Genomic DNA, 26,921 nt, shown 5'->3' with positions numbered 1-26,921 from the left:
TCAGTCCGGATAGAAAATGCTGTCTCCACTTCAGTGACAATCAATGCAGGTACACCAACAGTCTGTGTACCTAGCCGGCTGCTCTACTCTCCCTGCAATCGAGACTCTAAGGCTGGACAGATCAAACCACATCTATGTATTCACTAATCACACAACTTTGGTTGGCAGAACGTCCCACGATGACCAGAGGTATAAAGGTGTGAGACGGTTCGGCTGGTTGAATGATGTTGCAATCTTGTCCTTGCACTCAATGTCAGTGAAATCAAGTAATAAATTGTGTGTTTCAGGAAGGTCAGTCCGGAGAACCAGCCCTTAATGATGGGTCAGCAATGCAAACGTGATCAGCTTCATGATGTTGGCTGTCAGCATCTCAGAGTATCTAATCTGTGTCAAGCACATTAATGCAACTACAGAGGATGAGAGAAAATAAAAACATAGCAATTGAGATATTTAACCGGGTGTTAGGAAAGAGTGGTTGGGATTGTTCCTTAATATTTTAAGGGATGAATCTGTGTGTTGTTGGCAAGGCTGGAATTTATCACCGCTCGCTTACCAAAACCCTCACTGAGGTGTTTCTGGTGGGCTCTCTCCTTAAACTATCAGAGTACGTGGTACGTCACCAATGATTGTAGAAAAAAATCTATAGATGTACCTGGGAGAGCATTTTAAAAAAAAGGAGCAGACAGATTCAGCAGGAAGGATTGAGCTTCTCGGGATCGGGTGGTAAGGGAGGTTGGTTGACTTGTCCAATATCAATGTGTGTTGATAGATTACAGAAAGAACATAGTCTCTCCACTGAGACATACCTCAGCGAGATATGGTCACCAGGAATGTAATGTTAAAATTGTACAAGGCATTGGAAAGGCAACATTTGGAGTACTGTGTACGGTTCTGGTCACCGAAATGCAGGAAAGATGTCAATAAAATAGAGAGAGTACAGAGATGATTTACTAGATGTTACCTGGATTTCAGCACCTAATTTACTGAGAAACATTGAGCAAGTTGGGTCTTTATTCTTTGGAGCGTAGAAGGTTGAGGGGGGACTTGATAGAGGTATTTAAAATTATGATGTGGATAGATAGAGTTGACGTGGATAGGCTTTTTCCACTGAGAGTAGGGGAGATTCAAACAAGAGGACATGAATTGAGTTTTACAGGGCAAAATTTAGGGGTAACACGTGGGGGAACTTCTTTACTCAGCGAGTGGTAGTTGTGTGAACGAGCTTCCAGTAAAGAGGTAGAGGCAGTTTCGATATTGTCATTTAAAGTAAAAATGGACAGCTATATGGACAGGAAAGGAATGGAGGGTTATGGGCTGAGTGCAGGTCGGTAGGACTAGGTGAGAATAAGAGTTCGGCACGAACTAGAAGGCCCGAGATGGCCCTTTCCCGTGCTGTAATTGCTATATGGTAAAATGGTTGTATGGAAAACAATTCCCAGGGGAATATTTTCACCGGAGCGTTGTGGGGATTGTTCATTAATATTTTAAGGGATGAATCTGGGTGCTGTTGGCAAGACTGGAATTTATCACTCCTCCCTTACCAAAACCCCTCACTGAGGTGTTACTGGTGCGTTCCCTCCTTGAACTGTCAGACCCTGTCTGGGGAAGGTGGTTCAAAGTGCTGTCAGGTAGCGGGTTCCGGGAATCGGACCCGCACTGTGATGTAGACAGGACAGGCAGATTTCCGAGTGGCGGGACAAGCGGGTGGCGCTATTCGTGCATCTTATTGCTGCCATTCGCCCTCACGGCGAGAGCGATAGAGAGGGTGCGAGGGAGGAGGTGGGAGGTGGGGTGCGGCGGTGGGTGTAGTGGTGGGAGTGGTGGTCGTAGGTTCACGTATAATAGTCCTGGTGAGTAACTGCACTGCATTCTATAGACTGTGCACACATCGGCTGTTAAGTACCGGTGGTGGAGGCAGGGAACTTTAATGTTGTCATTGTATCCGTTAGTTCTGTTGTAGTGTCTAACGCTACACTGTCTGCTAGCAATAGATAAGAGAGAAATGGGGAACTGCGGTAATCACTTCCCATATTTCTTCAGCAGTTCAATCCAAACAGAAATGCTGTCAAAAACAACTCAGTTCCCCCTCCATCGATCCTCTCACCCCACAGGCCAGTTCATGCTGAAAAACATACAAACAGTTTTACAGATCGATGTTAGTTATAGTTTGTTTTTTTCTCCCACTTCAGGACTGAAGGCTGTAGTACGTATAGTACTCACACCTCGCCAAACCCTTCCTCACCCACTCTCAAGCATTAAGTCAGTTCCAAGGGACTGTAAAAAAATAAATAAACTACGAGCCACACATCCCACCCCCCAACAAGTTTCCAGGGCATCGCAGGGGGAGCAAACACTCAATACTGGAGGAGCTGGGTAGGTTCAACAACACCTGTAGAAGATCGACGTTGTAGGTCGAGACCCTTCACCAGGAGTGGAAAGGAAGAGGTATATAAAATTATGATGGGTATAGATAGAGTGAATGCAAGCAGGCTTTCTCCTCTGAGGCAAGGGGAGAAAATAAAACAGAGGGCATGGTTTAAGGGTGAGGGGGGAAAAGTTTAAACGGAACATGGGGAGGGGCTCCTTCACACAGAGAGTGGTGGGAGTATGGAATGAGCTGCCAGGCGAGGTGGTAAATGCGTGTTCTTTTTTTTTAACATTTAAGAATAAATTGGACAGATACATGGATGGGAGGTGTATGGAGGGATATTGTCCGGGTGCAGGTCAGTGGGACTAGGCAGAAAATGGTTCGGTACAGCCAAGAAGGGCCAAAAGGCCTGTTTCTGTGCTGTAGTTTTTCTATGGTTTCCATGGTTTCTATGGAAGGAGCCAAGAAGCTGGAACAAGAAAGCGAGAGGAGGGCCAGTGGATCAAACTGTAAGGCCAGTGATGGGGACTTCAGTGCTGACCGGGTTGTTGATCAAACTCATCTGCCAAGCAGTGACTGAATCCAGTCCGACCCCCGTGAAGCAGCAGGGTCACCAACAATGTGGCCACTTGGCAACGGCAGTGATTCCGGGAGGCAGACTGGGAATGGGGTGAAGCTTCATTCAGCTTGACAATGTTTTGAAAAGTAAACGGTGTCATCTCTCTTTCATCCTTCAAGAAGGCAATGGGTGGCGGTGAAGACTACCGTCTCTCGGCAGAGTCCAGACTTTGACTTGGGGGCAAAAGTGGTTTTAATCGCCTCGTTCCTTACATTTCTCAGACTCTGTGAATTCTGGGAGGTGACATGCTGTGGTTGAATGATTAATCGCATCATTTGCTGGATCTTTCACTCTTTAGGCTCCTTGTGCAACAGATACGAATCTAGCTCTCCCTCCCCCCCTCCAGCACCGCCGATCTTGTAGAGACTGAAAAATCCTACAGCACAATACAGGCCCGTCTGCGCACAAAGCTGTGCCGATCATGTGCTTATTCTAGAAACAAACTAGGATTACCCATTTTCCTAATCTCCATGGGTACCTGTCCAGGGGTCTCTACCTTATCTGCCTCGACCTACAGTCCATTCCACGCACTCACCACGCTCATCGTAAACATAATTTACCCCGGACATCTGCTCTGTACCAACTTCCAATCACCTTAAAACTCTGCCCTCTCGTGTTAGCCATTTCATCCCTGGGAAAAGTCCTCCGACTATCCACACGATCAATGCCTCTCACCATCTTGTACACCCCTATCAGGTCACCCCTCATCCTCTGTCACTCCGAGGAGTAAAGTCCGAGTTCACTCAGTGTATTCTCATAAGGCATGTTCATCAATCCAGGCAACATCCTCGTAAATCTCCTCTGCACCCTTTCAATAGTTTCCACATCTCTCCTGTGGTGAGGCGACCACAACTGAGCACAGTACTCCAAGTGGGGTCTGACCGGGATCCTATATAGCTGCAACACTACCTGTCCGCTCTCAAACTCAATCCCACGGTTGATGAGGGCCAGCACATCATATGCCTTCTTAACCACAGAGTCAACCTGAGCAGCAGCTTGAAGAGACCTCTGGTGCTGCATATATTAACCTTGTTCTCCCTCCCCCCACCACCGCCGATCTTCTTCTTCTTCCTCAGTCCTGATTACCACTGCTTCTTTCTTTCTTCCATTGTGTGTGAACCCGACATGATGGAGGACCAGAGCCTAATTTGTAACGATAAACCACAGCATCTGAATAAACGATATTAAATTGTAATTAACTGAGGACGACTTGGCGACGGTCTGTAAATAGGAAGAGGATGAAATGGCCGCTTGACCCACCAGTCAGCGAATCAACTGCAGATCGCATCTTCTGTCTCATTTTGCCTGACCCCCAATCACCGAACATTCAATCATTTATCACCTCCCTACCTTCCAATTGCTACAATTGGGGGAGGTGCGGGGGCATGAAGGCAGCAGGCAGGCCGTGAGCAAGTCATGAACAGCTGCTTCCCCTCCGCCATATGATTTCAGATTGCACAATGAATCCATGAAAACTAATTCACCAATATCTTTCCACTCGTCCTGCAAGTGTAACGAGCAATTCCCGAGCTCAGTACAACCCACCGGTTCATTCCAAAAAAGGAAGTGGATCTCGTCTCAGAAATGTCAGCCTTTGATGTGCTTAGTCCTGTTTTGTCAGATTACAGATCCTGTCCGAAGCCTCGCTTCATAATTCCCTTTCCACAGGTAACTTCCCAGAATAGGAGGGGGACTAACATCCTTGCGGGAAGGTTTGCTCGTGTTTCTCTGCAGGGTTTAAACTAGATGTTCAGAGGGAGGGAAGCAGAGTGTTAGAGCAGATACTGAGCTGGAGGAGGATAAAGGTTATGCGAGAACAGCAAGTGCAGTGCATGGGAGTAAAGCAAGTTCTGACATATGTAGCGCTCCCCGGCCAGCCTCAGGGTCGCTCGCCTCGCTGTCGTCTAGGGAAACAGCCCTCGGCCCCGCCAGACTGGGTAATTAGTTTGTGTGGATGCTTGTGATGTACCCCACTCCTCCGAAATAACAGACAATACATCAGATACAATTAAATGCATTAAAGTTCATAGAAATTACTGGACTATATAATTAATAGAGAATAAAATATAAAAGGAAAATAAAAGGCGCCACACTTATCAAAGTTCAATCTCTTCGTGCACAAACAGTTGGAGCTCGCGACCCTTCTCCTTCACCCTGCGTCCCCTCGGGCCAGCTCGACCGGCCGCCTGGGACCAACAACGGTGGTCGACCAGACGCTCCACACGAGTCCGTCTCCGTCTCCCCTCCTCGCCGAACGCCCTCTTCGGGATCCGACCCGGTTCGCGGACATCACAGCACCTTGTCCATCCTCTGTCTCTCTCTCCCTCCTTCTCCCTCAAAACCCCGCACATACAATCTTCCAGATGCACCAAAGTTATAACAGCTATCCCAATTGGTTCGTAAATCCGCTTATCACCCCCTAACCCAAAACAAGCTGCCAGTGCAAAGCTTTCTCAGCGTTTAACATAACAAAGAAGCATTCCCGATTATAACATAGCAAGGAAGCCATTTTAATTAGCCGTCGCAGCAACATAAAAGACGAAACCCGCTTACACATATGAAGAGGCTCTGAGGAAAGAGAAGCAGTAAAAAAGGGTGTAAAGGTAGGAAAGTGGAACGGCTCAAGTGCGTGTACTTCAATACAAGAAGCATCAGGAACAAACGTGATGAACTGTGAGCTTGGATACATACATGAAATTATGATGTAGTGGCCAATAGAGATACTTGCCAGGCTCCAGGACAAGAATGGATTCTCAACCCTCCTGGATTTCAGTGATTTAAAAGGGATGGGGGCGGGGGGAGGAACAGTGCTGGCATGATTGGTCAGGAATACTATTACAGCTACAGAAAGGGTGGATAATGTAGCAGGATCCTCTTTTGAGTCAGTATGGGAAGAAGTCAGGAACAGGAAGAGAGCAGTTACTCTCCTGGGAGTATTCTATAGGTCTCCTGGTAGCAGCAGAGATACCGAGGAGCAGATTGGGAATCAGATTTTGGAAAGGTGCAATACTAACTGGGATGTTATCATGGGTGACTTTAACTACCCGAATGTTGAATGGCATCTGATTAGTTCCAATGGTTTTGACGGGGCAGCGTTTGTTATGTGTGTCCAGGACCGATTCCTGTCACAATATTTTGACAGGCCGACTAGGGGGAATGCCATACTAGATCTAGTACCAGTTAACGATCCGGGTCAGGTCACAGATCTCTCACTAGGTGAGGATCTGGGGGACAGTAACCACCGAGCCCAGACCTTTAACAGTATCATGGCAACGAATAGAATCAGAGAGCAGAGGAAAACGTTTAATTGGGCAACGGCCAACTATGAGGCGATAAGGCTGGAACTCGCGCGGGTGAATTGGGATTATGTATTCGCAGGGAAATATACTATGGACATGTGGTCGATGTTTAGTGATCGCTTGCAGGGTGTTAGGGATAAATTTGTCCCTGAGGATGATAAAGGAACCATGGTTGACAAGTGAGGGGGTCAAAGGGCAACGCCTCAAGAAGGCAGCATCGATTCTTAAGGAGGCGCTGCATTGCAAAGACATGTTGTGCCGAACATGTCCCGACCTTAGAAACTACTAGACTTAACCATAGCCCTCTAGTTTTCTAAGCTCCATGTACCTATCCATAAGTCTCATAAAAGATCCTATCGTGTCCACCCCCAGCACCGTTGCCGGCAGCCAATTCCACGCACTCACTACTCCCTGCGAAAAAGAAAAAAAAAATACCCCTGGCCTCTCCTCTGTACCTACTCCACAGCACCTTAAACCTGTGTCCTCTTGTGTCAACCGTTTCAGCGATGGGAAAAAGCCTCCGACTATCCAAGCGATTAACGCATCTGATCATCTTATACACTTAATTGATTTATACACCTAGTTGATTACACACAGAGAGTCTTTGATCTCCTGTGGGATATATTTCAGCAAGAAAGCGTCGCCAAGAAAACCAGTTACACCAGAATATTTTCAGCAAAGCGTCGTGATTATTGTCCCTTATTATTTTTAAGGGATGGGTCTGGGCTTTGTTGACAAGGCTGGTATTAATCACCCCTCCGTTGCCCGACCCCTCACGGAGAAATTAGTGGTGGGCGTCCTCATTAAACTGTCGCACTTCGATTGGGAAAGTTTCTCGCAAAGTACTGTCAGGTGGGGAGTTCCCGGCTTCGGACCCCATCAGTGTGAAGGCACAGTGGACAGATTTCCGAGAGCAAGCACCAGAGGATGGTGGGGCTGTTCGTTTTCATTTTTTTCCCTTCGGCCTCAGAGAGTAGGAGATGCCAGGTGGGGAGTGAGAGATCAGGAGGGGCGAGCGAATTCACCCTGGTGAGTAAAGATGGCGCAATTCTGTAAACGTTGCACACATCGACCACTAGGTGTCGCTGGTGAAGAACGGCAACTGCAGCAGTTTGTTCTGCAGCGGTGACCAACTCCACACTGTCTGTTAACAATAGATAAGAGAGAAAAGGGAAACTGTGGGAATGACTTCCTCATAGTTCCTCAACGGTTCAATTAAACAATAAATAATACAGAACAGAACCCACTTTCTGATGCTTCTCTCCCTCTACTCCACAGGATAGTTCATGGCGGACAAAATACAGGGTGATTTAAACATCCAAGTAAATAACAGTTTATTTTTCCATCAAGACCTGAGGCTTTACTAATTGTAGCGTTCACACCACATCCAAGCCTTCTCGAACCAGACTTAAGCGTTGAATCTGTTCCATGGGACTGTAATGAAAATTCAACCACAGACCTCACAACCCATCCCCTTGCAGATTCCTCTAACCCGCTCTTCTTCACGCACGTTCATTCCACACAGACACACACACACACACACACACACACACACACACCTCGGGGTGTACTCGGGAACTGTCCGGCATCGGCACCACCCATGGGTGCACTGTGACCAATGTTGCAGAAGCGACAAACTCCTTCATTTAGTTGCCTCTGAAAGGTTGAACACTGTCAGGGACCTGGGTGGGTTGCAGCCATTGAGAGATGCGAGTTTAAACTCCTCCGCGATCATTGTAAATTGTCGATCGCATTTCTTTAAATAACCTGAGAGATGTTTACACACGCCCAGCGCTCTACAGCACTTACAAACACACAATGCTCGAGGAACTCATCAAGTCCTACAGCATATGAGGAAGGACAATATTGCAGATCAGAGCCCTTCACTAAGACTGGAAAAGAAAAGGACAAGAAGCCAAGACAAGAATGTCGGGCGGGAGGAGCAGGTCAAACTGAAACGCCAGTGATGATGACTTCAGCTGTAACAGTTCAAATCCATCTGGCGAGCACTACCAAAATCTAGTCTGTCCTCCATGTATCAAGAGGGTCTCTAAAATGGACCCAGCAGGCAAACCAGCATCAGAGACATTGCAACGGTTCCAGAAGGTGGCTGGGGAAAGGGGCGAAATAAAAAACTTCATTCATTAAAACATACTTTAAAATATCAACTGTGCAAAGCCATTTGAATCTTTCAAAAAGGGTATGAGTCACAGTGAAGACGACGCACGTCTCGCCGCGGCGTCTAACAGTTTAATTTGGGGGCAAAAGAGATGTTGAATCTCCTTCCACCTTACTCTTGTCCTGGAAGACAAGAACAAGCAAACAGGATGAAACGAAAGCCACTTGTCCACTCCATCCTGCCCTAACTTCCGGTATGATCAGAGCTAATCAGCTCCAGATCTCATCTTCTGTCACCTTTTGCCATGGCCCTCAATCCCCGAACTTTCAAACATTAATCTCTTTCCTATCTTCGAATTACCACAATCAGGGAGGAGCTACAGAGGCATGGAGACAGGAGACACGCAGGCAAAATTTCATGAGCATTTTCTTCCCTTCCACAGAAGGATTTCTGAATGGACAATGAAACCGTGAGCACTAACTCGCTAACATGTCTCCTCTCTGTCCTTGTGACTGGTGGTACGTGTTTTCAGGCTTCTACCGAAGGAATGGGGTGGGGAAGAGGGTAGAGAGAATGTCCTGTGTGGGTGGGGTCATGGATATGCTGGCTGTTGTTTCGCTCGGTGTGTTAAAGTGTGTTAAACATCACTGCCAAATATCTGGGTGTGAGAACCAGCTGATGTTCTGGGTCGTGGTGCCTTCATCTCGGACCCGAAAAGTAGACAGTGTCTCTCTCCACAGCTACTCCCTGAACCGGCGTGTCCTTACAGTAATTTGAGCCAATTCGAGGAAGAAATGACACTCGGAAACAAAGCACTGACAGGAGATCAGAGACCAATGTGTTCTGCAGTGGCGCAGCCGCAGAGTCCAGTGTTCAGTCTGGCTCTCCGCCCTCTCTATGAGTCTCTGGGCCTTCATAAAGGGTTAGTAAGGTTGCTGTGGATCTGATTTCTGCAGCTGCAATTGTCTCCATCCTTTGTCATCATTAAAGTTGGTTCTGAGCAAACTGGTATTGTGTAACAAACACTTCCGGAGCTCAATTCAACGAGCCCTGAATTGTGAGAAAAACAATGGAAAAGCACCTCGCGAATGTCAACCTTCGGCGCGCTTAATCCCGTTTTGTCAGATCAGAGACCCTGTCCCAAGCCTTGTTTTATACCCACAGTGTCCACAACATCTGATGCCGGATGTACACACGGAGTCAGCAACACAAGAAACCACTCGGCTCCTCGACCCTCCCCAACCATTCACAAGGATCTACCCCAGACACTCCTGTCCCGGTTCCCCATCACCTCCAATCCCGCCCCAACTCACCACCCCGAGCTTTCGAGCAGTATTCATCTCCTTTTTAATTCCCCCCAAGTGATCCCCCTCAATTTGCATCCTGGATAGATGATTCCCAAAATCTGAACAGAATTTCCCAAACACAACCGATTCAATCTGACAATTGGATCCCATCCACAAATAGTAACGAAGATGGTTAAAAAATACATCTTCACACCAGAATGTCCATACCTCCCAAGGAATCTTAAATATTTCATTAACGGTTTAAGCCGTTACAGAGATGGGGAAGGTTATTGGGACGGGAGAGGGTTACGGAGACTCTGATGGGAGCAGTAATTGAGGTGTATACACAGACAGGTGGTTGTAGGGGACAGAAAGTGGGAGATATGTCGTGCTTGCAGCGTGCTTCAGAAGCAGGGAAGCGTAAAGGAGAGAGGAGGTTCGGATGGATGGATATAGGGTCTTGACGGATTTACAGACGAGAGGGTGTAGCGGTAGGAGGGTTTATCGACAGCCGAGCAGTGTCCTGGCTTGGAGGGTGGTGGTTACAGAGCCATGGATGGGGTTTGTGGCAGCAGTGGTCACAGAGTCGGAGGGGCGCGGGATAATAGTGTTTATAGAGACGGGGGGGGTGTGAATAGACTGCTTGCCTTTTCAGAGAGGGAGTGGTGTAGAGGCTGGGGTTTCAGAGACAGAGAAATTATCCATGATTTAGTGTCATTTCCTCATTTTTGAACGTTCTCTAGTTTTATATCCAGAGTGACTGACATGAAACTATTCACCGATTACAGTTGTGAAATACTGTTCAGTCTGGGCAGACGTTGCCTGATTGGGAAATCTGGACCTGACGTCTGAAAGTTTTATGTGGAACTGGAGCGGCAAATGGCAAAACAGAGAGCCCAGACTCCGCTTGCACTACAGAATTGTCCAGAACCTCCTCAAACTCCAGCGCGATCCCACCACCAAGTAGATCTTTCCCACCACACCACCCCAATATCTGCTTTCCGCATGGATCGCACCCTGCGTGACTCCCTGCTCCATTTGTCCCTCCGCACTGATCTCCCTCCGGGCACTTATCCTTGCCAGCGGAACAAGTGCATGACCTGCCCCTTCACCTCCTTCCTGGCCTCCATTCAGGGACCCAAACGATCTTCCCAGGTGAGGCGACAACCCACCTGTGAGTGAATTGGGGTCATAGAGAGTACTGTTCTCGGTGCTCTCCGTGTGGTCACCTATATGTCGCTGAGACCCGCGGTGAATTGGGACACCCCATTACCGGTGACGTAAGCATCGTTCGCCTGAAAAAGCGGGATCTCCCAGCAGGACGGGTTACCTGAGAGTTCGTTTCGTTCACACTTGTATTAGAATTAACTGAATTTTAAGACAACGCACGCGCTGGAATTGATGGAAATATCAAATAAAAAGGTAATCCCGGAATACACTCAGACGGTCAGGCAGCCTCTGTGGAGCAGAAACTGTGAAGATTTCAAGTCGAAGATCCTCTTTCAGAACTGCTGGACCCAGGACCCTCTCTCTCCGATGAAAGCTCATCTCATATTTTATTCAACCAACACAAATCAAAGTTGCTGGTGAACGCAGCAGGCCAGGCAGCATCTATAGGAAGAGGCGCAGTCGACGTTTCAGGCCGAGACCCTTCGTCAGGACTAACTGAAGGAAGAGTGAATAAGGGATTTGAAAGCTGGAGGGGGAGGGGGAGATGCAAAATGATAGGAGAAGACAGGAGGGGGAGGGATGGAGCCAAGAGCTGGACAGGTGATAGGCAAAAGGGGATACGAGAGGATCATGGGACAGGAGATCCGGGAAGAAAGACAGGGGAGGGGGTGACCCAGAGGATGGGCAAGAGGTATATTCAGAGGGACAGAGGGAGAAAAAGGAGAGTGAGAGAAAGAATGTGTGCATAAAAATGAGTAACAGCTGGGGTACGAGGGGGAGGTGGGGCCTAGCGGAAGTTAGAGAAGTCAATGTTCATGCCATCAGGTTGGAGGCTACCCAGACGGAATATAAGGTGTTGTTCTTCCAACCTGAGTGTGGCTTCATCTTTACAGTAGAGGAGGCCGTGGATAGACATGTCAGAATGGGAATGGGATGTGGAGTTAAAATGTGTGGTCACTGGGAGATCCTGCTTTCTCTGGCGGACAGAGCGTAGATGTTCAGCAAAGCGGTCTCCCAGTCTGCGTCGGGTCTCACCAATATATAAAAGGCCACATCGGGAGCACCGGACGCAGTATATCACCCCAGTCGACTCACAAGTGAAGTGATGCCTCACCTGGAAGGACTGTTTGGGGCCCTGAATGGTGGTAAGGGAGGAAGTGTAAGGGCATGTGTAGCACTTGTTCCGCTTACACGGATAAGTGCCAGGAGGGAGATCAGTGGGGAGGGATGGGGGGACTAATGGGCAAGGAAGTCGCGTAGGGAGCGATCCCTGCGGAATGCAGAGAGAGCGGGGCAGGGAAAGATGTGCTTAGTGGTGGGATCCCGTTGGAGATGGCGGAAGTTACGGAGAATAATATGTTGGACCCGGAGGCTGGTGGGGTGGTAGGTGAGGACCAGGGGAACCCTATTCCTAGTGGGGTGGTGGGAGGATGGAGTGAGAGCAGATGTACGTGAAATGGGGGAGATGCGTTTAAGAGCAGAGTTGATAGTGGAGGAAGGGAAGCCCCTTTCTTTAAAAAAGGAAGACATCTCCCTCGTCCTAGAATGAAAAGCCTCATCGCAGATGCGGCGGAGACGGAGGAATTGCGAGAAGGGGATGGCGTTTTTGCAAGAGTCAGGGTGAGAAGAGGAATAATCTAGATAGCTGTGAAAGTCAGTAGGTTTATAGTAGACATCAGTGGATAAGCTGTCTCCAGAGACAGAGACAGAAAGATCTAGAAAGGGGAGGGAGGTGTCGGAAATGGACCAGGTAAACATGAGGGCAGGGTGAAAGTTGGAGGCAAAGTTAATAAAGTCAATGAGCTCTGCATGCATGCAGGAAGCAGCGCCAATGCAGTCGTCGATGTAGCGAAGGAAAAGTGGGGGACAGATACCAGAATAGGCACGGAACTTCGATTGTTCTACAAAGTCAACAGAAAGGCAGGCATAGCTAGGACCCATACGGGTGCCCATAGCTACACCTTTAGTTTGGAGGAAGTGGGAGGAGCCAAAGGAGAAATTATTAAGAGTAAGGACTAATTCCGCTAGACGGAGCAGAGTGGTGGTAGAGGGGAACTGATTAGGTCTGGAATCCAACAAGAAGCGTAGAGCTTTGAGACCTTCCTGATGGGGGATGGAAGTATATAGGGACTGGACATCCATGGTGAAAATAAAGCGGTGGGGGGCAGCGAACTGAAAATCATCTTTTCATGATCATAAAGCCAATCATTCATCTTTAGACAGAATGAGAAGAACTCCTTTAAGCTGCAAACGGTGCAGAAAGTATTCATAAGGATGCAGACAGAATGGGCATGTTTTGACCTTAGACGACTTGTTCGACCGAGATCTTAATCTGGCAGAGTGGGAGGCCGTTGCATGACCATATAGAGGAGACTAAAAAGCACGAAAGGAACAGTTTATCTCGATGTTCACGTATGTCTCAGCATGATAGGTCTAAAGTGAAGAAAATAGATTGATACCGAGTGAGGTACAATTTAAAAGGGACCCAAATACCGACATCTTCATGCAACCTGTGTTTCGTAAGTGTTAGGAACTGCCAGAGGGAATGCTGGGGGTGCGTGCAAGTTTAATGTTCAGAAATCATTTAGATAGTAAAAGGGTATAACAGTTTGTACACGGTCCAGTCGCAGGCAAATGGGAATCGTTCAGGGAGACATCCTGGTCAGCATGAAGGAAATCGGCCGAAGGGCCTCTGAGATGATCTATGACGCCATGGATAAGCCTGAAGGGAGAGAATTTCAAAATACCGTCTCTGAGTGAGCGGAGAATGAAGAATGAAGAGACGTGTCTCAGGTCCAATGTCTTCATCTCAAACCTTACGACCATCAAATGGAATTATTGTTTAATGTTTACTTATTATGGAATGATAAATGTTTGATTTCATTTTCAGATACGGAAAGGGATCTATAAGCTTCCAGATTACATTCCTGAGCTGAGGACTAACCAATCGCCTATGTTTTAACAGAACCTGTTTCCGATGTCACCGTAACATCTAATGCCACCAGACTGATAGAGTACAATGATACCGTCACACTAACCTGCTTCGCAAGAGGCACGGCAGTCTCTTACCTGTGGCTTAAGGAGAACAGGCCGATAATTCCTGGTGGCAGGTTTGAACTGGGTGCCGATAACAGCACACTCGCTGTTTCAGGAGTGCTGCGGACAGACGGAAGTTTCACCTGCAGAGCGAGCAACTCGATAAACTCCCTGACAAGCAACCCGTTGTATCTCGATGTCTACTGTAAGTATCCCGAGTCTCCGGTAATTACATATAATTTTACAATTCCTGCTGGATACAGGGTTCCGGGAGAGTGGGATTATATCAGTCAATGTTACCCTAGAAATAAACAACTACAGACAAGCACCGAAATAACTGAAAGTTGATTGGGAGACGGATCCGAGTCTATCCGGGCGCTGGTGAATTAAACTTTAAATTCTTAACTTTCAACCTCAAATACGAGTCACATTGCGTCGGCGATGAAACTACCACATCGTCGGTTCACTTCTGTACTTTAGGTGAAAGAGATGTGCAGGATGAACTGCTCTGTCCTACATGTGTCTTCACACAGAACAGTGCGTGTTGAGCGTTTCCAAGCACCACAGTTCAAAGGCAGTTGTGATCTACATGAAATTTGGGAGGGATGCTTATCCACTCTGATCACATTCGTTATTCTATCTAATCTCCAAGCTGCCTTTCTTTAGCACCGCAGAGAGACGCTGGATATTTTGTTTGGAAATGTTTCCTGAATTCTTTTCCGCAAACCACACACCTAGAGAAGGTATACTAAAGGATACGCTTATGTCTGGCGTGCCTTGTCTCCAGTTTGGAGAGGGAAGTGGGTTTGGGGATAATCTGAGAGTGTGTCCCGACTCTCCTATCCTACCTACAGCGCGTGTCTTCCAGACGAATCTATTCGCCGGTGTGTAGGAGCACTTTCACTGGTGATGGGCTATTCCTCGTCTCTCGCTAAGAAACCCCGCCAAATTTCCTGGGTGACTTGTTGCAATCCGTTTTGTGCGTTTGTTTTAGACGGACCGGATCGTCCACATATCATCACCCAACCAGCCTCCATTCTTCACGTTGCCGGAAGCAGGATAACGCTAACATGTTTTACACCGTCGCGCCCAGGCGCTGAATTGAACTGGCAACTGAACGGTGTCCATCTACAAAGTGGGCAGCTTCTCATCCTCGACAACACCTCTGCGAGCCAGACGGGAAACTACACCTGTGAGGCTTATAACATGTTTACAATGAGGAATAGTGCCTCAACCAAGGAAATCAAAGTGTTCGGTAGGTAGTCTGTCCCTCCCTTTGATGAGGGCGTATATAGCGGTGTTGGTGCAGCCAGGCCGGTGTAATGGAACTAAATGCCTAAACCCGATTAGAATATTGACTAACAATATCAATCCACAACGGTAAATATTAATGAAAATGAGAATTTATAAAGATGCATATCGGAATTGTTTTGCCTTGTCAATTAAACTACAAATAATTACTTGTTGCAGTTAATACCCTAAGACCATAAGGCATAGGAAGGAGAATTAGGCTATTTAGCCAATGGTGTCTGTTCCGCCATTTCATCGTGGTTAATCCAATATTCCTCACAGTCCCAATCACAAGCCTTCCCCGCATATTCCTTCATGCACTGACCAATCAAGAATCTATCATCCTCTCCTTACACTTACGTAACGGCATGTCATCTACAGCTTCCTATAAAACATAATTTCTAGATTCATCACGCTCAGGCGAAATAAATTCCCTTTCGTCTCCGTTCTAAAGGACGCCACTCTATTTAGAGGGTGTGCCTTTTGGTATTAATCTCTCCCGCCATGAGAAACATCCTCTCTGCATCCACTCTAACAAGGCCTTTCACAATTCGATAGGTCTCCATAACCTCACCCCACATTTTTCTGAATTCCATTCGGTATGCAAAATGCTTATTTAGGTCGTCCACCAATTCGTTGTTGGCCAATACCACCTCTCCACTACAGTTTTCCAGCGGCCCGATATCCACTCTCGCTTCTCGTTTTACACTCTATGTATCTGAGGAACCTTTGCGTATGCTCTTTCATATATTGGCTAGAGTGGCTTTGCATTCCATCTTTAAATTCTCAATGAAATTTCAGTTGCCATCTATTAGTTTTTTTTAAAAAAGCTTCCCAATAATCTAGCTTCCCATTAATGATTGTTCGATTAGATACCGTCCTTTTGGCCTTTGTGTTGGCGTTGACTTCTCCTGATCGCCACGGTTATGCCATCCTCCCTTTAGAATATTTCTCTGCCATCATCCCTGCCAGTGTTCTTTTTAAATCAAATCAGTCTAACCGTTCTCTCTTGCTTCTCTAATTCCTCTTACCCCACTTTAACACTGGTTCATCTGACTTCAGATTCTCCTTCTCAATGTTCAGGAAGAATTCCATCAGATTATGATCACTTACTACATTTTATTTCCCTTGAGTCTACCAGTCAATTCTGGCTCATTGCACAAACCCCATTCCCGATCAGCCGGCGTCTTACCGATATCTGGCTCCATAACACCTCCACGGATCGTTCTGGCATTCTGGTTCCCATCGCACTGCAACTCCAGTTTAGAACCTACCGTGCAGCAACAAAAAAAAACCTTCACAAAAGATTATCCATCCCTCCCCAGTTCAGAGCAAACCGTCCCTTCTCTACCGGTCGCAACTTCCCTGGAAGAAAACCCATGGTCAACATTCGCAAGCCCTCCCTCCTCCGCCAGATCCTTAGCCACGTATTAAATACGATATAATTCTACTTCTTGCCTCAACTGGCAGCTTATTTCCACATGATCCACGGGGCAATTAAAAGATAGCCAAGTACAATTCTGTTTCAGTGTGCTTTGATAGATAATGTACATTCTCGCTGAAGGGAACACCGATAATTGCGGAACCTCTGAAATGAGAATATGTTGTTCACCATTCACTCAGGTAACAGCAGTAAAACTTTAAACTCAGTGCCGGCGTTCACTTCAAAATAGATTCTTACCTGATATCGAAACACACCGGGATAGCAGCAAGTAATGGCGACGAAATTGAGTTGGCAGCATCCAAATATTATAGAAATAACATAGAAACATAGAAAACCTACAGCACAGTACAGGCCCTTCGGCCCACAAAGTTGTGCCGAACATGTCCCTACCTTAGAAATTACTAGACTTCCCCATGGCCTTCTATTGTTCCAAGCTCCATCTGCCTATCCAAAAGTCTCTTAAAAGACCCAATCGTGTCAGACTCCACCGCCGTTGCCAGCAGCCCATTCCACGCACACACCACTCTCTGCGTAATATAAAACTTACCCCTGACATATCCCCTGCACGTTCTCCCCAGCACCTCAAATCTGTGTCCTCTTGCGGCAACCATTTCAGCCCTTGGAAGCAACCTCTGACTATCCACTCGATCAATGCCTCTCATCATCTTAGACAACTCTATCAGGTCAGCTCTCATCCCCCGTCGCCCCAGGGAGAAAAGGCTGAGTTTACTCAACCTATTCTCATAAGGCATGCTCCCCAATCCAGGCAACATCCTTGCAAATCTCCTTTGCACCCTTTCCATGGTTTCCACATCCTTCCTGTAGTGAGGTGACCAGAACTGAGCACAGTACTCCAAGTGGGGTCTGACCAGGATCCAATATAGCTGCAACATTACTTCTCGGCTCCTAAATTCAATTCCACGATTAATGAAGGCCAATCCACAGAGTCAACCTGTGCAACTGCTTTGATCATCCTATGGACAATGACCCCAAGATCCCTCTGATCTTCCACTCTGCATAGAGTCTTACCATTAATACTATATTCTGCTAGCATATGTGACCTCCCAAAAGGAAGCATTTCACACTTATCTGTGTTCAACTACATCTGCCACTTTTCAAGCCAGTTTTGCATCCTATCAATGTCCCTCTGTAACCCCTGACAGCTCTCTACACTATCCACAACACCCCCAACCTTTGTGTCATCTGCTAACTGACTAAGCCATCCCTCCACTTCCTCATCCAGGTCATTTATAAACATCATGAAGGGTAAGGGTCCTGTAACAGATCGCTGAGGCACACAACAGGTCACCGACCTCCATGCAGAATATGAGCTGTCTACAAACCCTCTTTGCCTTATGCAGGCAAGCCAGTTCTGGATCCACATAGTATGTATATGTCGTCGATAAAAGCAAGTGTAAAACTATTTGCATTTAATTGTATTTACAGAGCCGGTGACCGGGGTTACTGTGGTGGCCTATGATTCCACTCCCCTGGAAAACCTTGATACCATCGCACTGAGTTGTGATGCCTCGGGCACTGTTGAGACGCGGACATGGTTCAAGGATAACCAACCCATCCAGGAAAACGAAAGAATGTTTATATCTACCAACAAGGCGAAACTGATTATAATCAGTGTTAACAGAAACGACGCAGGGACGTACAAGTGCATCGCCAGCAACTCTTTCAGCAGTGGCTCTGGAGAGACCTACGTTCAAGTTTACTGTAAGTATACAGTTAATCAACCGCGTTCATTTGTATCGGATATTACATTTATTAACACATGTTCTCAGTGTAGAGATGACCAGAGAAAGTCAGAATAGGAGAAGAGGAGAGCTGTCGTCATTGGAGACTCTGTAGTCAGGGGAGCAGAAAGGAGATTTTGTGGACGTGAGAAGGACACCCGCATGGTTTGTTGCCTCCCGGGTGCCAGGGTCCGCGATATCTCTGACCGGGTGCACGACATCCTGATACGAGAGGGAAAGCAACCGGAAGTCCTGATACATGTTGGGACCAACGACATAGGCAGGAAGAGGGATGAGGTCCTGAAGTGTGAGTTTCGGGAATTAGGCAGAAGAAAAGGACCTCAGGGGTGACGTTCTCAGGATTGCTGCCAATGCTACGTGACATAGATGGTAAGAATTGGAGGAGATGTCAGTTGAATGCGCGGCTGAGGAGTTGGTGCAGGGAGCAGGGTTTTAGATTTCTGGATCATTGGGATCTCTTCTGGGGAAGGTGGGACCTGTACAGATTGGATGAGTTGTACCTGAACTCGACGGGGAGCAATATCCTTGCAGGGGGGTTTGCTAGCATGGTTCGGGAGGGTTTAAACTAATTTGCGAGGGGGATGGGACCCAGAGCGATAGAGCAGTGAAAGAAGTGCATGGAGTAAAGCCAGATCTAACATACAGAGAGGCTTTGAGGAAAGAGAAGCAGAATAAACGGTGTAAAGACAGTAAGGTAGAAGGGTTGAAATGTGTGTACCTCAATGCAAGAAGCATCAGGAACAAAGGTGATGAACTGAGAGCTTGGATACATACATGGAATTATGATGTAGTGGCCATTACAGAGACTTGGCTGGCACCAGGGCGGTAATGGATTCTGAATATTCCTGGATTTCAGTGCTTTGAAAGGGATAGAGAGGGCGGGAAAAGGGGAGGAGGGGTGGCATTAGTGGACAGGGATACTATTACAGCTACAGAAAGGGTGGGTAATGTAGCAGGATCCTCATTGAGTCAATATGGGTGGAGGTTAGGAACAGGAAGGGAGCAGTTACTCTACTGGGTATATTCTATAGGCCCCCTGGTAGCAGCAGAGATACAGAGGAGCAGATTGGGAGGCAGATTTTGGAAAAGGTGCAAAAATAACAGGGTTGTTATCATGGGTGACTTTAACTTCCCTAATATTGATTGGCACCTGATTAGTTCCAAGTGTATAGATGGGGCAGAACTTGTTCAGTGTGTCCAGGATGGATTCCTGTCACAGTATGTGGACAGGCCGACCTGGGGGAATGCCATACTAGATCTAGTAAGAGGTAATAAACCGGGTCAGATCACAGATCTCTCAGTGGGTGAGCATCTGGGGGACAGTGACCACCGCTCCCTGGAACTTCCTATAATTATCATGGAAGAGGATAGTATCAAAGAGGCAGAACATTTTTAATTGGGGAAAGGCAAATTATGAGGCTATAAGGCTAGAACTTGCGGGTGTGAATTGGAATGATGTTTTTGCAGGGAAATGTATATGGACATGTGGCTGATGTTTAGAGATCTCTTGCGGGATGTAAGGGATAAATTTGTCCCGGTAAGGAAGATAAAGAATGGTAGGGTGAAGGAACCATGGGTGACAAGTGAGGTGGAAAATCTATTCAGGAGGAAGAAGGCAGCATACTTGAGGTTTAGGAAGCAAGGATCAGATGGGTCTATTGAGGAATATAGGGAAGCAAGAAAGGAGCTTTAGAAGGGGCTGAGAAGAGCAAGAAGGAGGCATGAGAAGGCCTTGGCGAGTAGAATAAAGGAAAACCCCAAGGTATTCTTCAATTATGTGAAGAACAAAAGGATGACTGGAGTGAAGGTAGGACCGATTAGAGATAAAGGTGGGAAGATGTGCCTGGAGGCTGTGGAAGTGAGCGAGGTTCTCAATGAATACTTCTCTTCGGTATTCACCAATGAGAGGGAACTTGATGATACTGAGGACAATACGAGTGAGGTTGATGTTCTGGAGCACGTTGATATTAAGGGAGAACAGGTGTTGGAGTTGTTAAAATACATTAGGACAGATAAGTCCCCGGAGCCGGACGGAATATTCCCCAGGCTGCTCCACGAGGCGAGAGAAGAGATTGCTGAGCCTCTGTCGAGGATCTTTATGTCCTCGTTGTCCACGGGAATGGTACCGGAGGATTGGAGGGAGGCGAATGTTGTTCCCTTGTTCGAAAAAGGTAGTAGGGGTAGTCCGGGTAATTATAGACCAGTGAGTCATACGTCTGTGGTGGGAAAGCTGTGGAAAAGTTTCTTAGAGATAGGATCTATGGGCATTTAGAGAATCATGGTCTGATCAGGGACATTCAGTATGGCTTTGTGAAGGGCAGATCATGTCTAACAAGCCTGATAGAGTTCTTTGAAGAGGTGACCAGGCATATAGATGAGGGTAGTGCAGTGGATCTGATCTACATGGATTTTAGTCAGGCATTTGACAAGGTTCTACACGGTAGGCTTATTCAGAAAGGCATGGGATCCAGGGAAGTTTGGCCAGGTGGATTCAGAATTGGCTTGCCTGCAGAAGGCAGAGGATGGTGGTGGAGTGAGTACATTCAGATTGGAGGATTGTGACTAGTGGTGTCCCACAAGGATCTGTTCTGGGACCTGTACTTCTCGTGATTTTTATTATCGACCTGGAAGTGGGGGTAGAAGGGTGGGTTGGCAAGTTTGCAGACGACAGAAAGATTGGTGGTGTTGTAGATAGTGTAGAGGATTGTCAAAGATTGCAGAGAGACATTGATAGGATGCAGAAGTGGGCTGACTAGTGGCAGATGGAGTTCAACCCGGAGAAGTGTGAGGTGGTACACTATGGAAGGACAAACTCCAAGGCAGAGTACAAAGTAAATGGCAGGATACTTGGTAGTGTGGAGGAGCAGAGGGATCTCGGGGTACATGTCCACAGATCCCTACAAGTTGCCTCACAGGTGGATAGGGTAGTTAAGAAAGCTTATGGGGTATTAGTTTTCATAAGTCGAAGGATAGAGTTTCAAAGACGCGATGTAATGATGCAGCTCTGTAAAACTCTGGTTAGGCCATACTTGGAGTATTGTGTCCAAAATTGGTCACCTCACTATAGGAAGGATTTGGGAGCATTGGAAAGGGTACAGAGGAGATTTACCAGGATTCTGCCTGGTTTAGAAAGTATGCATTATGATCAGAGATTAAGGGAGCTAGGGCTTTACTCTTTGGAGAGAAGGAGGATGAGAGGAGACATGATAGAGGTGTACAAGATAATAATAGGAATAGATAGAGCGGATAGCCAGCGCCCCTTCCCTAGGGCACCACTGCTCAATACAAGAGGACATGGCTTTAAGGTAAGGGATAGGAAGTTCAAGGGGGATATTAGAGGAAGGTGTTTTACTTGGAGAGTGGTTGTGCGTGGAATGCACTGCCTGAGTCAGTGGTGGAGGCAGATACACTAGTGAAGTTTAAGAGACTACGAGACAGGTAAATGGAGGAATCTAAGGTGGGGGCTTATATGGGAGGCAGGGTTTGAGGGTCGGCACAACATTGTGGGCCGAAGGGCCTGTACTGTGCTGTACTATTCTATTTTCTATGTTCTATATACCAGATCCACCAAGGTTATTACTCTGATCAACATTTTTTTTCACTTTATACATGGACCAGAGAAGGTCAGAATCCTACCGGAGCATCCAGTTGTATCCAATATTGTGTCAAACCTGACATTAACTTGCTTTGCTCTGTCAGTCCCCTGGGGTGCATATGCATGGTACAACAGGAACGATCTCCTGCACACAGGGCAGGAACTCACACTTGTGTCAATGAGCTCGGTTAATGTTGGGAGTTATACATGTCGGGTTACTAACGGCGTAACCAACAGGAACAGTAACCTCACTGTCCATGTTACAACACGAGGTGAGTGAATGTGTCTCTCATTCGTCCATGTAAACCCGATGATCAAAGATCCAAACCATTTCCCTCTCACGATCTCCTCATTCTGTACCTTCACTCTTCCTTCTAAATGGCTTATCAGAATAAAATTATACGTAATTTAAACTGAATCAATTTCGAGACCAGCGGCCAGAATATCCCGCAGCGTGGATCAATATTCATTTCTGAAGAAGATGTGTTTTTGCAATGCAAAATTTGTTTTCTTTGCTAGCACCAAAGGCATGTGACAATATCCCCCTCACCCCTGGCGCAATCGTGGGCATTGTACTTGGTTTACTTGGCGTGGGGCTGATCGGAGGAGCCAGTGGATGGTTCATCGCAAGGAAAACGGGCGGGTAAACGCATTTCTCTCCATATCTCGTTTCTAATTCAATAATTGCTTGAGGATTTATGCAAAAACGACTTTTTGCTCGATTGAAGGGTCATTTGTGGACAGAATCAGCATTCCGCCTTCACGGCAAAGTTGTTTGCCTGATATTTGAACATTTGTCTGAAACAGGTTTGCGTTCAGCAATAGTTATGTGAAAAGGAATATCTGTCAAAAAGGCCAAAGCAATTTTCTCTGCTTAACCCATTATGGTCAATGTCGCTGAGATCGAGTAGCACTGGAATCGAGCATCCGGTAATCGGAACAGTATGAAGGAATAACTAAAGAGAACAAAATGGAATTATAGAAGCCGCTCTTTTGGTGTATCAGTGCAGGGAAGTAACTTCCTGCCGAATTCATGTTTTGCCCTTTGTTTCTGTTTGTTCAGGATCAAAAATGCACCACAATCCCAATATGAGACGACCATCAATTCCGGAAGAAAGAGTGAGTGAACTCCATTTCAACTGTTCTGTTACTGAGCCCATGGAAATCTGAACATTTGATTTAAATACGGGAGCTCATAGTGCTCGGAGGCTGGAGGTTTTCATCTCAGCGAATGGTCATGAATAATCCGACATTTGCGGTTGAGTTTTCCAAATAAATAAGTTAGAATTTTCTGTTCAAGATTACAATACCAGCAGGAGGATGGAATGGTCGTTTATACAACTTAATATCTCTTCATATTGATCAATATCGGCCCTCACTTCATGTTTCTGGCGATTGGTGTGAAGAAAACTCATGCTATTAATGGCGGTCTGTTTAGTGGTTGCTTTGAAGTCTGTTGTTGCTGAACAACAGCTCCTGATGCTCTTCACCGCTGTGACATATCTGTTTTGTTCCCACAGGCACCTCGGATACAAAGACCGTGAACGCACCGCGAACCTACGAAAATTTCCCAAGCAATGAACAGGTTGGATGCTTGTATTATGTCCATGATCTCAGTCATTGTTTTTTTTTTGCAAAGGGAAGCTAAGAACATCAATAATGCGATCGGTGGCGTCCATCAGACCCTTCGGAACTGATTGGGCATTTAATAAGTTCCTGAATGATCGATCCCGGATCTCATGTTCAGTTAATGGAAAAACAAGACATCATATTACACAAAATAGACCCAATCCAGATTGCATGAAAATCGACCTTCTACCAGTGGTATCTCTGTTCACTTCCCTCTTCTTCAATTTTCCACCCTGGCCTCTTATCTCTACTCCTCACCTGTCCATCAACTCCCCCGGTGCCCCTCCTTCTTCCCCTTCTCCGATGGCCTCTGCAATCGGATTACTTTTTCTGCAGCCTTTCCCTTTCCCAATCATCAGGGCCTCACCTCTGAGCTCCCAGCTGGTTCTCCTTCCCCTCGTCTCCATTTTGCTCCGGCGACTTTCTGCCCCCTTCCCAGCCCCGTGGAAGCGGTCTCGGCACAAAACGTAAAGCGATTATTCAATGCGATTAATGCTGCCTGACACTCTGAGTTCCTTCGGCATTCTGGGTTTGTTTCTCTGAGTTTCCAGCATCTGCAGAATTTCCACAGAATTCCACAGAATCTATAATTCATGTACAATACAAAAAAAAAAAATCTTCCCCTTCGTGTAATATAGTTCATGAAAGAGTCCTTTATAATGTCCGATCGATGTGAGTAAAGACGGAGACTCCACGATCACACACAGAGTGAAGCCGTGGTCAGGTTTGCACATTTCTGTCTCTGATCAACAGTGATCTCTGTGAGCGTTCAAGAGAAATCTCTCAAGAGGAATGGGTTTTGAAGGCGAATTGCTCCTCAAGTCATATCCGTCATTCTCCTGTGTGACTGAGTATTGACGGATGGTTTAATGACTTTCAGAAGCATTCCTGATGTCACAGGGAGAACATATTGCTCTCACGCTGAATCAGAAACACGCAGTGCGTCGAACAGCGAACGATGCAGTTTCTCTCCGAGCACCAATGAATGTGAAAATTGATACCCTCAGGGTTTATATGTAGAGAGTCAGAATACAATTGCTGTGCACTTGGGTAAACGTCACAATAGAAATGTCCACCTTCTGTGTTGCAGGGCACAAGTAGCAATGCACAAGATGAAAGCGCCACTTACATGGTAAGGGGAATATTTGCGCCATCCTTTCTGAAGTAATTGCTTTCACTTCGCACAGTCAGAAACAGACCCCTGCAGTGAGACATTCGACAGCGAAAAATAAGTCGAAGAGTCAGCATTGGGAGCCACAGATATGGCGGATAAACTCATGAAGTATTTTGTGTTAGTGTGCTCTTTTGAGCACACCATTAATATGTCAGCGTCCGCACACGCAGGTGATTGTAGTCACTATAACAAGGGGAAGATTCATGGGAAGCTGAAAGGGAAGAATGTAGAATGGTCACCTGGACGAAATGGAGGAGATGATCTCCACGCCAGGTTCACGAAATGGGCTGCTAAAGAGGTAGTAGAGGAAATAGCACTGATATTCCAAGCTTTAAATTATTGCTTAATTGTTTTCAAAAACTGGAAATATCAGTCTGCTCTTCATGAAGACTGGGGTTCAAACGACAAGATGGCCTTAGATTGCACGATGAAAGAAGGGGTTTCGGAATAGTTGGAGGCACGAGATAAAACGGGTCCAAGGCAGGCATACTTGCCCCTGCGAAAATATTGCCTGACAATGCTGTCGGGTTTCTAGGAGGAAATCGCATGCGCGATCGACAAAGACGGTGTCGTGAACTTGGATTTTTAGACGGCCTTTGACAAGCTAATGCACAGCAGGCCACTGCGCATCAGAGACTATGGTATTACACGGCAAAAAATAGCATACACACAGTTTATGACAACTGGATGGAGGGAAAGAGTTGGATTGAATGGGACATGCCGATGACCAATGTTGTTCTGCAGGTGTCGGTGATTTAATTTATTATTAGGAGGTGAAAAAGAACTTTCCAGTTGTCGTGTATGAATGCTGAAATTCTAACTTTCAGGTTGAGTCAGTGATAAGGAAGGAAGGCAAATGCAGAGTTAGCACTCATTTTGACAGGTACAGAACACGAAAATGAAACGATGCGATTCTCAGGATTTTAAAGACCTTTGTCAGACCACATTCCGAGTGTTTTAAACAGTTTAGGAGCCCTTTTCTAAGAAAGGACGGATGGGCTTTGGAGACGGTCCAGAGGTAATTAACCAGAATGATCTCAGGTGATCTCAGAGCGTGGTTTATCTGAGCTATTTATTGTCGCTTATGGGTGTGGAGGCCAGTGTACTCTGTTATGAAGCGTTGATAGGGCCAAATGTTACAGAGTGAAGGCGGGTGAGTGGGGTTGGGAGTGACAGTAAATCAGGCAGGATAAAATGGAGGAGCGTGTTCCATGTCAGGAATTGCCTAAATCTTCTCTGGTGTCTTATAGACTGATAAAGTCTCGTGCCTCGTGCAATATTAAAGAACTACAAGTCTCTGAAAATCCTCTTTCTAACATGGTTTGGCTGTCCCGCGGTTCTGTGAGGAACAGTTTGTTAAATACGGGCAGGTCCTTTCCAATATTCTTCCAGTTCTCCTCGACCACGTCCTGATTTTGACATTTTTTTTTTTTTTTTTTGCTAATCATGACGATTTCTTCACGTTAACAGGAACTTAATCTGGGCGATCGATCTGTTTACAGCGATCTGAGGAGGTAAGTGAACAGAAAATTCGGCTGTCGATGTAATATGTTACCTGCAAATGAAACGTATCCATAATGTTCAAGACAATGAGACATCCAGGGTTATGATTGTTTCCGTGTACATGCCAGATTGTGATTAGCAATGTATATATATATACATGTAACAGTGTAGGACTGGAATCAGGCGGCGATGTGAAGCGCTATATTGATATGCAAAATAACAATTTCCATGGGGCCGTGGTCATATGAAATATGTAAATTGTATGCAAGGTTGCTTTGTCACGATGTTTGACGCGGATTGAGAAAACTCCGCTCGTCTTTCTCCTCACCAACAGCAACTCCTTCGGGTTGCCTGCGGAGTCAACATGAGTTGTGTATTGTTTCCGCAGGTGACGTCACTGGTGAATGGAAGAGGATGGTCGGGACGTGGACGGACACATCAGAAAGACAACCATCGAGGATGTTTACTGAAAACCTCTCTGACTATTTCTTTGCCATTCTTAATTCATATCTCCGTTAGGTTTCTCCTGCGCGCTCACAGCTTGACGACGGAGACATTACTGAAGATTTTGACTGATTCGTATCATAGAAGCCTAGTTCTCTCACTTCAACCCAGGCTCCTACATC

At 46.4% G+C, this 26,921-nt stretch overlaps 1 protein-coding gene across 1 annotated transcript; it reads left to right on the top strand.

Annotated features, from left to right (window-relative positions):
- The first annotated feature begins 7,001 nt into the window (after window positions 1-7,001).
- Window positions 7,002-26,687, top strand: LOC134341459 (carcinoembryonic antigen-related cell adhesion molecule 5-like). Its single transcript, XM_063039315.1, has 10 exons — window positions 7,002-7,128; window positions 13,827-14,102; window positions 14,991-15,152; window positions 18,078-18,320; window positions 22,013-22,261; window positions 22,509-22,632; window positions 23,053-23,108; window positions 23,510-23,574; window positions 26,263-26,306; window positions 26,684-26,687. The coding sequence occupies exons 1-10, from the start codon at window positions 7,002-7,004 to the stop codon at window positions 26,685-26,687; spliced, it is 1,350 nt and encodes a 449-aa protein (XP_062895385.1).
- Window positions 26,688-26,921: the final 234 nt, after the last annotated feature.

The sequence above is a fragment of the Mobula hypostoma genome, unplaced genomic scaffold, assembly GCF_963921235.1.
Source record: "Mobula hypostoma unplaced genomic scaffold, sMobHyp1.1 scaffold_61, whole genome shotgun sequence".
Lineage (NCBI taxonomy): Eukaryota > Metazoa > Chordata > Chondrichthyes > Myliobatiformes > Myliobatidae > Mobula > Mobula hypostoma.
Note: the sequence above shows the minus strand (reverse complement) of the source record. Positions and strands in the feature narration are given on the sequence as shown.